The sequence below is a fragment of the Alosa pseudoharengus genome, unplaced genomic scaffold, assembly GCF_046254945.1.
Source record: "Alosa pseudoharengus isolate Yale_2024_CS ecotype anadromous, Long Island Sound unplaced genomic scaffold, YU_APseudo_1.1 YU_APseudo_1.1_scf_9, whole genome shotgun sequence".
Taxonomy (NCBI): domain Eukaryota; kingdom Metazoa; phylum Chordata; class Actinopteri; order Clupeiformes; family Clupeidae; genus Alosa; species Alosa pseudoharengus.
Genome location: NW_027468881.1, coordinates 28,995,389 through 29,011,694, shown reverse-complemented (window position 1 = coordinate 29,011,694; position 16,306 = coordinate 28,995,389). Strand labels below are relative to the sequence as shown.

The following is a 16,306-nucleotide window of genomic DNA, read 5'->3' as shown; positions in this document are numbered from 1 at the left end:
CGTCAGTACCTCGGCCTCTACCTGACCATGCGTGGACATGTGCTTAGCTATGTCTGCGGATAATCAGTAAAACAACTGATTCATGGTCAAGGCTAAGGTCCATGGGTCTCTCTTATGGAGCTACAGGACTGGGCATTTTTCTCATGGCTACTTAACGGTATACTGTACATGTTCAGGTGTTTTTGGCGACTCTAGAGCTCCCTCTAGAAGTTGCATTACTGGTTATCTTGGTAGCAACCCGCTATGGCTATGCTCTACGGCTATGCTCTATGGCTATGCTAGGTGAACGATTCCCCTATTACAAGTTCCTTTACCATCAAATTGGCTGTGTAGATTATATTAAGATAAAAATGTCGCATAGTGTACTTTTAACTTAGATCAAAAAGAAAATCTTGTCGCCGGGGAAAACAAACATACACACACACATCAACAAGGCGATGTGTGTCATGAAAGCTGTTTACAGTGCTGCTAACTGTGTGAGTGAACAGCACTCATGCGAAGCCTTGCTGGCTGATTCTGTGCCCTCCCTCTCCTGTTTACTGTAGGACAGAAGTGAGGCATCCAGTGAGCCTGTGCTTGTGCTACTGGCCATTCACGCTCAACTGAGTCTACATTCCCTATCACTCTGCATCAGCGTTCCCAACATGGGGCAATGGAGATGCACACCACCCTCTCCCTCGCTCCCCCAACACACACACACACACACACACACACACACACACACACACACACTCACATCTTTGCTGCCCTCGGCCTCTGACTCGCTGCTGAAGTCCTCGGTGTTGAGGTTCTCGAAGTCCGACTCTCCCACAGCAATGGGCACGCACACGGTCAGGTTGGGGTTGTTGATGAAGGACATGTGGTCCTCGTCGATCATGTACTTGCCCACGCTGCTGCCGATGCCGCTGGTGGTGCCGTTTTGGTAGTCCAGATCGCGGTTGATGTCCACGCCCGTGTGGTTGGCGATGCAGTTGAGCTTCTTGTCGTACATGTCGTCCAGCGGCTTTACCTCGTCGGTCACCTTGCGTTTTAGGGCGACAGCCACCACATGCCGCGCCTTGACCTTGGCCCAGGCGATGCCCAGCTTCATGCGGATGACGGCCAGCTGGAGGTTGTTCATCTCGCCGTCGTCATCGGTCGCCGCCAGGTTGTCCGCACTGAACGAGCTCAGCAGCAAGGCAAGGAAGAGGTTCAACACCTGGAGGAAGGCCACACCCATATACTCAGACATGCTCACCTGCCCCCTGCATCGACAATCTGGATGTGTCTCTTACATACATATTAGAAATCACATCATTGGGATAGTTGGTGATTTCAAGATATCACCAAATCTGCCACCTTATTATGTATGAACACAACACTATCATGGAAGCCCTCATCTCAGCATGTAGGGTTTTACTGTAAATGGTTGTCAGTAGGCTTCCTTAGTTTGGCCTAGTTTTGGGTGTTGTGCCCTTACCACCAGATTGCCGATGACCATGACCATCATGAAGACGATGAGGCACATGGACTGGCCGGCCACCTCCATGCAGTCCCACATGGTCTCGATCCACTCGCCGCAGAGCACACGGAACACGATGAGGAAGGAGTGGAAGAAGTCGTTCATGTGCCAGCGGGGCAGCTCGCAGTCCTGGGCGATCTTGCACACGCAGTCCTTGTAGTTCTTGCCGAACAGCTGCATGCCCACCACGGCGAAGATGAAGACGATGATGGCCAGCACCAGGGTCAGGTTCCCCAGGGCACCCACAGAGTTCCCGATAATCTTGATCAGCATGTTGAGAGTGGGCCACGACTTGGCCAGTTTGAACACTCTCAGCTGGCCGAGTCAGATGGGGCAGAGAGAACGATACACAATCACACGTGAGTTGATTCATATTCATACAAGTGTTATTATTAATCATCAAAAGAGGTCAGACAAAGCGATCCAACGTCTTCAAATAAGCCAAATTAGACAGAAATTAGAGTTATTTAGAAAGATGGAAAAGATCTAGACTGTTTACCAAACGGAATGATCGCAAGACAGACAGCCCTTCAACGTTGGCCAGACCCAGCTCCATTAAGCTCAAGCTCACAATGAAGCCGTCAAAGATGTTCCAGCCCTCTTGGAAGTAGTAGTATGGGTCCATAGCAACCAGTTTGGCAAACATTTCGGCAGTGAAAATCCCTGTAAACACCTGGAGCAGAGACAGACAAGCAGGTTACCCTCAAAAAGTCTGTTATGGTAAAACAAAGTCTGCTAAAGCAAACCAAGGACACACAGACACAATACAACATGCTGTGCTTGAATAAGTTAAAACTTGATAACCCTTTGTGAAAGAATGGGAAATTATCATTGTTACATACTATTTATTATTATCATTAGAGAAACTTCCATGCCCAAACAGCCTTCTAGTCTGAGGTCATGGGTAGGTCGCAGGCTACTGTTTATCATCTTCCGGCTCTTAGGGCGTCTTTCCTCATGAGGCGCCTCCTGATCTAAATTGCTAAACACTCCTGTGGCTGAGAGCAGGGGCTTTGCAAAGCCCCTTTCTGACATGTGGGGCCCTTCAGGGTCGCTGTCGTGATCAGCGGGCACAGCGGGGTGCGTCTGTCCTATCGGTGGCTGAAGGACGCGCTTAGTCATGCAGCCCGCTACGCCAAGGTGCCCACGGTGGCCTCGCCTCCTGAAGGGGCCTCCAGAGCCTGTGATGTCAGACAGGATGAGTCATCCAGGCCCAGCCAAGTGCCAGGGTAAGATGAACACCGAGCAGCAAAACATGTGTGTTAAAATATAAATATATAAACATACAAAAAAATTTAAAAAAAAAAAATATAAACATATAAATATATATAAATATAAAACACATATTCATTATAACTTCAAAAAAGGGGGCTGGAGCAAAATTTACAGTGTTAAGGTTATTTTCTACCGTCAAGAAACTTTTGCTTAAGAGTCATTTTAAATATTTATTTTCTTCTATTTCATTACTAGGAAAAGCATTTTTATGTTGTGTTTTTCAATCTTTCAGAAATGGTCATTCTTGAAAAGTGACACCACTGTTTACACGGTCAAAACTTTGTTAGGAGGTCATCTAAAATATGCAACCCTGTTCATTTGTACTTTAGTGTCAGCATTACATTCACATTCACTGGTTATAACTGGTTTGATTTGTTTCTTGTACAGAATGCTAGCCTGGCCTCTGCGTCCTACGTACTTCCGCTCGATTTCTTTTCCCTACAGTACTCCGTCTGGAATAGGTTGATTCGCCCTTGTTTACTTCGGTAGTTGGGCAGCCGACCCAACCAGCGAACAGAGGGCGTCCCTGAGAGCGATTACGTACTACGTCCCACCCCTGAAGCAGACCGCTTGGAATACATCAACGAAATTAAATTTCGAAGATTTATGAAATCTTTGAGCAAATGTGAATAAAAGGCGCAAATAAGGTTGGTGTGAGTTATTTTAGCTCTTTCTAGTTTAGCCTATTAACAGGAGTGTCACGAACGAAGTCACAGTCGAGTAGGATGTTATATCGTCAGCTTTGTCTTACCTTAATTTTGTCACTTGAAATACGAACATAGTCAAACTTTAGTTTAGTAGGCTACATGGTCGCGTCAAAATCGCTATTTTTCAAACACTAAGAAGGCTCGACATAACATGAAACTTTGATCGAAGCATCATCAGTGTCTCTACACATGAACTCCAGCATTGAGAACATTATTCGTGTACACATAGTTTACTAAAAAGAAAGGTTTTGGACAACTCACATCTTGCAAGATGGCAAGATGGCAGCGAGCAGAAAAAACAAGCAAGTTGTTCAAAACCTTTATTTTAGTAAACTCTGTGTACACCAACAATGTTCTCAATGCTCGAGTTCATGTGTAGAGACACTGATGATACTTCGATCAAAGTTTCATGTTGTGTCGAGCCTTCTTAGTGTTTGAAAAACAGCGATTTTGACGCGATTGCATCAAAAAAGTAGTGGCCCTATAGGATTCCCATTCAAAAGGTCATTTCACCCGAAAACGACAACGCATACAAGCTTAAAAGTGGCGCTTTGGACGAACTTATGCATTTATATGAAAGTTTGACTTGGGTACATTCACAAAACACCATATGATGCATTTTGGTGAGAGTTACGGAGATGAAACGTGTGACTGTTTGCTGATGCACGATTGCTTGTTATGGGCGTGATGCAGAGAAACTTCACGAATGACGAAACGCCGGTTGTTAGTGATTGGTTCGAAGCGGAACTCTAATGATTTTAAACCTCAAACTGTGCCCTCCCACCCGGAAATAAACGTTTGCCTATGGATCTAGGCCAGACTCTCTGCGAAGTTCTTCATCTAATTCTTCATCTACTGTAAATCAATCAGGACATTGCTTCAACACACACACTCACACACAGGTGTGTACACATCCATAAACACATTCACATGCAGGTGTGTACACACATCATACACACATACAGTACTCACACACAAACACATATAGGTGTGTAGGCCTACACACATTATACACGCATACTCACACACAAACACATACAGGTGTGTACACACATCATACACACATTCTCACACACTAACACTACTGAAGCATGCATACTGGAGTGACTGAATACAAAATATTTTGTGACATGACTTCAACAATAATCACGCTCCTGTGTTAAAGATGCATGTACCGAAGTCAGAATTCTGGACTATACAGTAATTTCTCAACTATTAGCTGCGGTTATACATTAATTTTGCAAAATTTCTTCAGCTATGAGGTTAATACACGGGGGCAGTTAATATGGCATCAATACGGTTTTGGTTTGCATAAAACACTGTCCTGCGGTTTATACACAATGCGGCTAATACACAGGAAATTACTGTAGTGAAGCAGAGCCACAGACATACTGAGCTCCGTTGCTATGATTCGGGCACCATTTTAGAGATGCTAATCAATCAGGCGAGATGAAATATTAATGCAACCCTCCCACTAGCTACCTCACTCACACACACACACACACACACACTCCTACACACACAGGGCCCTATCATGAAATTCTAAAGTGCATCGTCACTCGTCAAAAGTCTATTCAAATTTAGTAGGATGTCCAGTTCACATTGGGAGGGGTTTTGCTATCAAAAGTGGAGCGCATGGCGTAACAAGGTGTTCCTAGGTCTTTTAATCAGTCATATGGGTGTGTTTGGGGCGTAACATCATTTTAAACCAATAAGAATGACATCTGTCATTCCCTTAAACGGCGCAACGCGCGATATGTCAAATAAATGCATCGGTATTTTGGCATTCAAAGGCGCATTTGAAGGAGGCTGCTTGCGAGATCGTATGGAATAGTTATTCTTAAACCATGCTTTACTAAAACCTAGCATAGCCTTCACGCATTTGCACTCGTCTATTATTTGAACTCATTGGCAAAGTGAAACTAACTTCACCAAGGAGTCAGTCAACGACAAGACAGTTATATGCAGTTACTTTCACTATTGACTGACTACCACCGAAAACATAGGCTGGAAAAAGAGGAGTTGCTTATATCTCGTGACAGTGCGTCTTCAGCTGTGCTCCATACGTGTATCTCGCCTCTCCCTTTTAACCGTCATTACAATTGGCAAATGATGGTGAATAACTACTCATTATGAGATGTACAGTATTTCGTAATATATTTGTTCTAATTATGTTTCCCATTGTAATCGTGCAATTTGTAATGCTTTGCATGGACGTGCGCTGGTGTGCGTTCATGAATGATGGAAGGATGGTGCGTGCACCTGCCAATATGACTGTTGACATGCGCTCTTAAAATAGCATATGAACAACTCGCCATTGACTTCTGACCAGGTTTAGGTGGTGTATGATAGCGATTTTTAGACAACGCGCTAGGCCCCTCCCTAGGTTGTTAATTGCCACACCCCTGGGCGCAATGCTTAAAAAATAAACGTGCAAAATACCGAATTCAACTTTGCGCGGGTGAATAACAAGTATTACGCCATGCGCTGGTGACCCAAAATACAGCCCACAGAGAGAGAGAGAGAGAGAGAGAGAGAAAGGAAGGTATGCAACCCAGGTTAAAAGAAGGTATTGAATATGTAATGCAATCAAGGTTAAAAAGAGATGGGGAGAAGAGCAAAAGGAGAGAAGTCAGAGGAAAGGAACAACAGGGAAAGCTGCTAGGGAGTGAGCACTGCACAGAGACAGAGACAGAGACAAGTGAGAGCTAGAGAGAAAATAGTCCCTCCAGTCACTCGAGACGCTGTGTAAAAAGGCCTGTGTGCTGGGTGGCAGTCCCCAGGCAGAAGAAGCTTGTGTGGGGGTGGACTCCTGAGGAAGGGACCTTTCTCTTTTATCAACTGACAAGAGACGTCCTGATACCTTCATTAGCTGCCATTTTTTCAACTCAAAACTAAAAAGAACAGAAAAAAAATCATAACAACTGCAACACATGCACAGCCTCTCACCAGATTGCCCACACTCAGCACATGTTCAAAATGTGGCGTCATGGGGTAGTGCTCCATGGCCATGAAGAGGGTGTTGAGCACGATGCAGATAGTGATGGCCAGGTCCACAAATGGATCCATCACAATCATTAGCGTGATCCTCTTGATTTCGATCCATATCGGACAGCATTCCCAGATCAGGAAGGTGTTGGAGAACTTGTACCAGCATGGAGGACACTTCCGCTGGGACTCCTCCAGTTCTGTAGTGCTCAACAAGACAGTAGAGAAGGAAAGAAAGAGAGAAAGAAAGAAAGAAAGAAAAAGAAAGAAAGAAAGAAAGAAAGAACGAAACAACACTGAAATCATCTGGGCTTCCGAAAACTGAACCTGATCTTCACTGGCCTTCCAGATGGAATTACAATATCTAAATGGTGTTTGTTGAATGGTCTGTTCCATCTTGGACTATCTTGGATTAAATCTCTTCATGGAGCTGAGTATTTACAGTGGGATAAGTAATAAAAGTACAAGTCTAGGGCCGTACCCTCCACTAGTGTGTTGGTCGCCACGCTCATGACACTGTTTGCTCGTTCTTTGCGCCCAAATGAGGTGTTGAGTTGGTCCACAGAAACCATGAGAGAGCCAGAGAGTTTCTTCTTAATCTCCACCTCAGTAGTTTGCTGCTGGAAGGAAATATAAGATAAAAAAAAACTACTCACAACAGCACCAGTGGTGGGAGGAGAGATTTACAACAGAGGAGCAGAGAGAGGGGTTTGGTTAGCACAGTAGTACACTTAACATTAGTAGGCTATTTAGAATCCATCCTTAATACATGATCAATGCAATTTCACATGGAGAAACATGCAGGCTTCAGTCAAAAGAGGAGCACTGGGACGAGATGTTTGGAGTAATGGTGGAAGACATCAATGCACCACTCATATACCATTACTGTATGTGTGTCGTTATGTGTAATGACAGATATGTGTCATGGTAATGGTGTTGGTCACAATACCATGGCAGGACATACAGTGTTTTTTCTGGAACTAAAAACTCAAACATTATGGTGGATGACACTAAGTATTTAGGTATTGAACTTTGCAAAATGATAAAATAATGAACAGGGAATTTCCACACTGTTGGCAAAACATCCAATAAATCCTCTTTTCATAATACGACATGAACATAAGTACAACACTAAACTTGTTATTCAGAATGTTGTACCTAATTCTTTGCATGTCAATCCTTTGTGTAGCATGTAATATTTGCTACAGAATGGTCAAAATGATCTTGGAATTGGCAAGTAACATTATTTCCTAGGATGTTAATAGAGCAACAAATTGTTTTGAGCATTTTAACAATGAATATACGTCATGCTTTTTGAAGTATGACAACTCTGACTGCACTCAATGGGAGTGCTTATGACGCATTTTGAAGAGGGTGTTTATGGGACGTGTTGCTGTGTTATATAACTGCTACAGCACCACTGTGTGTTTTTTGTTAAAATGTGCATCTCTCTCTTTTTGTCCTGAGCTCAGTGCCACATGTGCCCTGAAGCCTCCACACCTCCGACCCCCGTGCACAGCACAGGCACAGGGGGAGGGTCGACCAGTCGGCGTGCATCAGATCAGCATCGGCACCATGCACAAGAGTTAGAGAGAACACAAGGGCAGAGGGAGGAACACTCCATTCACTTTTTTCTCATGCTAGAGTGAGACAGACTACAACGGTTACAAAGAAGCTCCAGGTTAAGAGAGAGAGAGAGAGAGACAGAGAGAGAGATAGAAAAAGAGAGAGAGAGAGAAAGACAGAGAGAGAGAGAGAGAGAGAGAGAGAGAGAGAGAGAGAGAGAGGAGTTAGGATGTCAAACTACCATGCTAACTACCAGAGGGAAGAGGAGAACAGAATATTGTCGCTGGCGTTTTTTTTCAAGGTTGTTTTGTTGTTTGAAAAGACAAAGCGAAAAAAAGAAATATATGGAAAGACAAATAAAAGAAAAATCAGGAAAAAGGGAACAGTGAAGAGACAGTGAAAAGGAGATAAAGAAGAAGAGACAGTGAAAAGGAGATAAAGAAGAAGAGACAGTGAAAGGGCAGAAGGGCCCTGGTTGGTTTCAAAAGACAAAAAGCTATAGAGAGGCAGATGGCGTGACATTGGTGGGACTGATTGGATGGGTTGTCGTGCTGACAGCGGCAGGATTTAGTGAGGGGCAGCTGATGTCAGAGGGGTGGTCCCTCTCTCTGACTCCTCCCCCTCCGCTCCTCCTACCACAGATGTGGTCAAGCGAGGAGAAGAGAGGAGAGGAGAGGAGAGGAGAGGAGAGGAGAGAGGAGCAAGCCCAGAGACTACCCCCACTGCCTACACAGCAGCACAGCCTGACAACATGGCTGCCAATATTTCACAAAGTCACGTCAGGGAGAGAGGGAGGTAGAAAGAAAGAGAGGGAAACAGAGTGACATGGAGAGAGAGATGGATGGAGAGAGAATGACTGAGGGCGGAGGGGTAGCAGATAAGGGAACAGAGTGAGAGAGAATGATGGGCAAAACCCAGTGAGCCGTTCATATATTAGCAAATTAGATTTCGCAGAGTCACCGTAAACATAAATCCAGGTCAGGGCGTAGGGTAGCATGCAAATAAACTGTGCTGAAATGTCTGGGTAAGGTGTGAGAAATGGATCTCATTTAAGTGTGGTGAATGTATTCCCCCACTGATAACGCACATACCGCAGACAGATAAATGGCCAATGAGATGAACAACGTGTCTGAAATAATAGGGGTCAGACAAGGACAGTGATACAGGAGTGTGACTGGAGTTTGTTTTCTGGAACAACATTCTGCCTCACATCCAAACCAAATGCATAAAGACATTTCTTAGCCCATAATAGCATTTTGTTGAGCTCTCATCGCCAAGAAATGCTAATGGTGGCCACTAATGGCCATCAATATGTCTCCTCGTGTTGCACATGTGGAACTGCTATGTCTGATAGCATCAAAAGAAACGCTACCGGGATGTCTAAGCAACGTTATGTCTCCCTATGAAGGGAAAGGGAGAAGAATCATTTGTGTCCATATATAAAACATCACTGTGTGCACAATGTGTCCTGTCTTGCGAGCTACAAATAAGGTTTTTTTACAGAATGTACAGAATGTGTGAAGAGTGAACAATGGAGTGTGTTTTACAAACCACACGTCAAATTAAGAGCTAAATGTCAGACCAAGCATGTGTCTGTGATAACACACACAACATGAAATCATTAAGGGCATTACTCTTAACATTTGATGCCATTTTATTGAAAATACTCATTTTCTACTATAAATTGCAAAATCAAACCTCATTTGATCCGAAATGGGATTCATGTTAAAGGAATAGCTATGTATTAGAGGTAGATGTGGTATACAGCACCAGTGAAGGTGAGAGCTAAAGAACATGAAGAGGGTGAAGTAGGAGGAAGGAGGAGAAAAGTGATGGAGAAGAGGAAGAAATCAGCCCACTATCAGACACAAGAGAGAAAGAGAGTGAGAGGGAGATAAGGGTAGTGACAAGAATTATTTAGAAAGAACCCTGAGCCAAAACAACCGACGTCAAAGAAAAAGTATAGAGAAAAACGAGAGAGAAAAAGAAAGGTACAAGAGGGAGGGAGGGGGTGCTATCATGCCTAGACTCATCCTGTAATTGAGATTCCTTCCTTACACTGTCGTCAGTAGCTGCCTTATCTATTATCACCTCAGGCAGAAGGCGTCCGCCGGGCCCGGGGCCGATCAGGGAGACCACGCCGTTGCAGTCCACCGTGCTGTTGCGCTTGCCGTAGTTGTAGCCGCTGTAGCTGCTGCGGCGGTACGGGCTGAAGAGCGAGTTGCGGCGCTCCTCGCACTCCTCCACCGTGCTGTGCTCGTCGTCGGCGAACTCGTTCTCCGAGCCGCCGTCCTTGCCGCGCTTGAAGCTGAAGATGCTGCTCTTGCTGTTGTGGCGCGACAGGAACGGGGAGCCGGGGATGCTGAGCAGAGACTGTAGAGGAGGGAGGGAGAGAAAGAGAGAGAGAGAGAGAGAGAGGAGAAGAAAAGAAAAGCAGCAAGGAGAGGGGGATAGAGGACAGGAGATGGAAAGCAGGGAGAGGAGTAGGAAACAGGTGATAAGAGGATGAGTAGAAGAGAAAAGGAGGGTAAGATAGTAGGAGAGATAGAGCACAAGTGGAGAGGAAGAAGAGAAAGAGGAATGAAAAGAGGAGAGGAGGAAGTTGAAGAGGAGAAGAGAGAAGAATGTGAACCAAAATAAGAGTTACACTGGAGCTCTGAGTGTCATCGGCAAATCCATCCACTCCACCATCCCTGAGGTGCAGTCTCCTCCACCACCACCCTCGCTCACCTGGTTCATGATGGAGGTCCGGCGGCCCAGCCGGTTGTCAGGGAAGCGGAAGCGACTCTTCTTGATGCCGTCGTCCGACTCGGACTTGACAAACTTCTCGTAGTCGCCCTTCTCCTCGCCCTGCTCTTTCTGACGCGACTTTTTCTTGCGGTTGCGGCGCTCCTTGGCACTCTTGGAGCTCAGCTTGGACATCTCGGAGGAGCTGCACGACAGGTTGCCCTCGCCCTCGTCCTCCACCGCGTCTTCCGACACCGTGCCCGCCGACGTCGCCATGGCATTCGCCTGGGAGGACAAAAAGCATGAGAACAAACTTAGTTCTGCTGGTAACATATGGTGCTGCTGTTACTGATCAAATCACATTCCCTGTAGGGACCTGCATACAGTACCCACATATCTCTTTCATATGCATAATGTGTGCATAACAGACAATAACACTGATGAAATGATTATTCAACATCGTGAAGAGAATGTAAACATAAGTATATGTTCAAAGCAACTTATAAAGAGAGGCGTGTACGTGTTTTTGTATGTATACTGTGTGTGTGTGTGTGTGTGTGTGTGTGTGTGTGTGTGTGTGTGTGTGTGTGTGTGTTCTGTATTTCTAAGTGTGTACATGCTGCTCTGTGAAGCACATACCTGTGCTTCCTCCTGGTTTTTCCTGAGCTGTTCCAACATGGCCGTGAACTCCTCCTCCTTCTTGGCCGCCTCCTCCATGGTGGCCTGGTTCTGCTCCTCGTAGGCCATGGCCACCACAGCCAGGATCAAGTTCACCAGGTAGAAGGAGCCCACGAAGATCACCAGCACAAAGAAGATCATGTACGTCTTCCCTGCAGCCCTCAGTGTCTAAAGCACAGACAGACAGAAGATCACAGATTACAACACAACACTGGATCTATTTTAGCATTCCGAACACAATAAACAAGAACAAATGGACACAAATAGGCATTAGTCTTCTATTTGATCAATTATTTTCAATAGTTATTTCTAGGACCATTATGTTGTGTTAAATAACGTGGTTAAGGCCTCTCAAAAATGGAATATGTAAAACTGGTCAACATCATGGACAGTCTTCTAGGGGAAACCTTTCACTTTTCTGATGAAACACTGTAAAGCAGAATGAAGTATTAAATACATTTAAAAAGAAATGGTAGACATTAAGTCAAGTACAAATCCAAGGCACTCTGAATATTACATACTGCATGTACTGATGCTCATATGCACTTGCAATTTTACAGATGTTGTACAGTTGTTCTATTCACTTATCAAAGGCAGATCTAGGTGATACATTAACATCCAGCCATTTAGAATATGTCTTCGGAAAGATCTTAACGTCATGGATGAGAAATAAAATAGCACATGTGTTGTTGATTTAAAGCATAGCATGAAAGCTTAAGGCCGTAGGGCTTGTAGGGCTTGCTGTGTGATACGGGTCTGCAGTATTTAAATGTGATGGCTTTCCCACATGAGGGGAAAGCAGAATGTTACACATTACATTAACACACCATAGCTGGTGTGACCTACTTTTAAACATCACATACATACAAATCTCACTCACACACTCTCTCTCACACACACACACACACACACACACACACACACACACACACACACACACACACACACACACACACACACACCACATTATTATCAGTGAATTGGTGTGTTACTTCAGGGTGTGAGCATAAATGTAGAAGGAAAAACACATTAAAAAAGAAATGTGCAAAAATATTCTACGAAATCCAGCTGGTATTTTATATTACAGCTGCCAAACAAGAAAATATGAGCTTGTGAAAAATATCTGTACATCTCCACATAAGATCTTGAAATGATCTATTCCCAAAGCTTTTACTGCTCTATTAATAGGCTCCGGCGCCTAGTGGAATTAGCAGCATTAGGTGATCTACAGTCTTGACAAGGAAGCAGTTCAACAAATGGATTTACAATCAAATCTAGCCAGCGAGGTGGCTCTTTTTCTGTCTTTCTGTTCTCTCTTTGGCTGGCAGCCTTGGCTGAGGAAGGGGGCAGTGTCATCACAGACACAATTTCAACATGCTGAGTGAGGGGAGAAGACAGCAGGGGATAAGAGAGAGGAGAGGAGAGGAGAGAGGAGAGGAGAGGAGAGGAGAGGAGGAGAGAGGACAAGAGAGGAGAGAGCAGAGGAGAGGAAAGGAGAGAAGAAGATGAGAGGAGAGAAGAGAAGAGGAGAGAAGAGGAGAGAAGAGGACAGGAGATGAGATGAGATGAGAGGACATGAGAGGAGAGGACAGGACAGGAGAGGAGATGAGAGGACATGAGATGAGAGGACATGAGAGGAGAGGACATGAGAGGAGAGGACAGGACAGGACAGGACAGGACAGGACAGGAGAGGAGAGAGCAGAGGAGAGTGGCGTGGACTATCTCGGCTGGAAAGGCACTACAATTCCCTCAGCTATCAATTATGGATGGTCTTAACATGCAGTGCTCGCCGGGATGTAGAATGCTAACGCTAACAACACTGCGACACACCAAGCCCATATCAACAGCCCACCGAAAAAAACTAATTAGCAGAATGTGAGAAAAAACATACACCCACACACACACACACACACACACACACACACACACACACACACATACACACGGAGAATCAGCCCAGGCACACTCTCCCTCTCCTAATGCTTTTCTGCTCTCCATGTACTATGTACTGGTGGAATGTGAAAGCATGAGGTTTCCTCAATGAATTATTGAGAGGTTAATATGTCTCTCTGTATGTTTGCGTGTGTGTGTGTGTGGGGGGGGGAGGGGGGGTATGTGTGTGTGTGTGTGTGTGTGTGTGTGTGTGTGTGTGTGTGTGTCTGTGTGTCTGTGTGTGTACTATAATGTGTTCTGCCAGATTCTGCAACACTGTTACTGTAAACCACTGCAGATATTCAAAAGACAGACAGCATTCACCCCTAAACAGCACACCTATCCACTATAAATAATACCACTGGACAATAAAACCAACCTCTGGCTGTACTTCAACAGATACAGTAAAGGTGAGGTATTTAGGAGCCTAAGACCACTAAATAAGGCAGCAGGTGTGAGGAACAAGAGGGTCAAATGAGGACAGCCAAAAGAGAAGAAGAAAAAACAAGACACGTTTCAAAAAGAGAGCCACCCTGGGCCTGAGAGGAGAGTTCCTCTGGGCCTGAGAGGAGAGTTCCTCTAGTGAGTGACTGGGCCTGAGAGGAGAGTTCCTCTGGGCCTGAGAGGAGAGTTCCTCTAGTGAGTGACTGGGCCTGAGAGGAGAGTTCCTCTAGTGAGTGACTGGGCCTGAGAGGAGAGTTCCTCTAGTGAGTGACTGGGCCTGAGAGGAGAGTTCCTCTGGGCCTGAGAGGAGAGTTCCTCTAGTGAGTGACTGGGCCTGAGAGGAGAGTTCCTCTAGTGAGTGACTGGGCCTGAGAGGAGAGTTCCTCTAGTGAGTGACTGGGCCTGAGAGAAGAGTTCCTCTGGGCCTGAGAGGAGAGTTCCTCTAGTGAGTGACGGCCTGAGAGGAGAGTTCCTCTAGTGAGTGACTGGGCCTGAGAGGAGAGTTCCTCTAGTGCAGGGGTGCCCACTACGTCGATCGCGAGCGACCAGTAGATCTTGAAGGCAGTGCTGGTAGATTGCATGGTAGATCGCATTCCAAAATAATAATAATAATAATAATAATAATAATAATAATAACTAATTTTAGACGTTAGCCTATCATCTATCCTAATTTTTTCATTTGCCACTTGATTGACGCAAAGGATGGTCAGTGCTGTTGCCTAAAACTTTCTTAGGTTACCATAACAACCAGAGCGACGTGAGGTGGCTTAGTAGGGGGAAATTCTTGATTTTTTGACATTTTGACATTTTGAGAGCTCTGTCCGGAGATTAAGGAGTTTCTTCTTGTCACTAAACATGCGGAACACAAGCAACTTAATGACGATCAGTGGCTGCTAGACTTGGCATTTTTAACTGATCTTACCAACATGAACTCTGATCTTCACCTGAACTCGTCTGCAGTGGAAGATGAGATGCCGACACTATAGTCTGACATTTAGCTGAAGTCCAGGGCACATGGACAGTTTTGGAACTTACTTACAGAGGAAAAGTACTCAAACATGAGGAAACGTGCGACCTCCCTGACTGCATTATTTGTGTGAGTCAGCCTTTTCCCACATGAAGATTATTAAGTCCAAATACCACTCCACCATGACTGATGATCATTTGGAGGCCTGCTGGAGGCTTGTTACCAGCAGCTACTGTCTGGACTTTGCAACCCTGTTCTGTATGTTCATGCAGTGATGCATGTATTTCACCATACTGTATATGTAACAAAACATGTATATGAATATCCAAACTTCCTATAAAAGTACATATAAAACATATGTTTATTATATAAATATTATTATATATCATATTTTTATTATTATTATTAATATGAGTAGATAATTTTGACATGGTCATTTTAAAAGTATCTCAGGAGCCAAAATATTGTGGGCACCCCTGCTCTAGTGAGGGCTGGGGCTTAAGCGACTCAGCTCCCCCGGCTGCCTCTGCTGTAAGCCACTGCTGAATATTTGATGGCTCCGCCTAAGTGTTCCCTCCATTACTAGCAGAACAGCTGATGGGGCAGGAGAACAGAGGAGAGGAGGAGGAGAGGAGAGAGGAGAGAAGGAGAAAGGGAGACGAGGAGAGAGGAGAAGAGAAGAGAAGGACTGGAGATGAGGAGAGAGGAGAGGAGGAGAGAGGAGAGGGGAGGAGAGGAGAGGAGAGGAGGATAGAGAAGAGAGGAGAGGGGAGGAGAGGAGAGGAGAGAAGAGAGGAGAGGGGGGGAGAGGAGAGAAGAGAAGAGGAACGATGGAGATGAGGAGAGGAGAGGGGATGTGAGAAGAGGAGAGAGGAGAGGAGAGAAGAAAGTGGAGAAGAGGATGGGAGAGGAGAAGGGAGAAGACAGAAGAAGACAGGAGAGGAGAGACGAGGAGAGGGGAGAGGAGCGGAGAGCAGAGAGCAGAGAGCACACACAGGACACCAGGCCGGAGCAGGAGGAACCCTTCGTTTTCACACATGGGGATGTTTCAAGTTACAACAGAAATATCATCACCTTACAAAAAAAATGGCCTAAGTAATTTTTTGACAATTTTTTTTTTCCGTTTTCTTGCCTAAATTATCATTACATTTTTGGTTAACTTTTTTGTGTGTGACTTATGCCAGTAGTTTAAGAAGGTGATGATATGAGGTATTGTGGTGTGTGTGAGGGAAACTGGTAAATGTATTGACTGTGTTTCCAATGCTGTGTCATGGTGTGCTGTGACATTTGACATTTACACTTCAATATGACTCAACAGGGAAAGTATCTTCCTGGTGGGAAGTGTGTGAATGACATGAGAACATATAAGATAAAAGAATGAAAAGACTGTGTGGCGTGTGAGAGTGTGGTGCAGTGTGGTGATGAGATTGGAAATTACACCATACAGTAGAATAGTTCCTATGCTATGATATAGAACAGTGTCTTAACGCCAAACAGACTAAAAAGTTCAAGCCATTCGAC

At 44.9% G+C, this 16,306-nt stretch overlaps 1 protein-coding gene across 6 annotated transcripts in view; it reads right to left on the bottom strand.

The window, feature by feature from the left end:
• The window catches only part of scn8aa (sodium channel, voltage gated, type VIII, alpha subunit a), a 51,305-nt gene that overhangs the window by 17,174 nt on the left and 17,825 nt on the right, over nt 1–16,306 (bottom strand). For 4 of the 6 annotated variants that reach the window (XM_076277051.1, XM_076277047.1, XM_076277049.1 and 1 more), the window contains exons 9-16: nt 11,404–11,610; nt 10,768–11,049; nt 10,129–10,410; nt 6,953–7,088; nt 6,433–6,671; nt 2,001–2,174; nt 1,460–1,816; nt 731–1,198 (exon numbers count right to left, since the gene is read on the bottom strand). In XM_076277051.1, the coding sequence (XP_076133166.1) occupies nt 731–1,198; nt 1,460–1,816; nt 2,001–2,174; nt 6,433–6,671; nt 6,953–7,088; nt 10,129–10,410; nt 10,768–11,049; nt 11,404–11,610 (2,145 nt within the window). Of the gene's footprint in view, nt 1–730; nt 1,199–1,459; nt 1,817–2,000; nt 2,175–6,432; nt 6,672–6,952; nt 7,089–10,095; nt 10,411–10,767; nt 11,055–11,396; nt 11,611–16,306 lie in introns of all 6 variants that reach the window. The other 2 variants (XM_076277048.1, XM_076277052.1) reach the window with 2 other exon arrangements.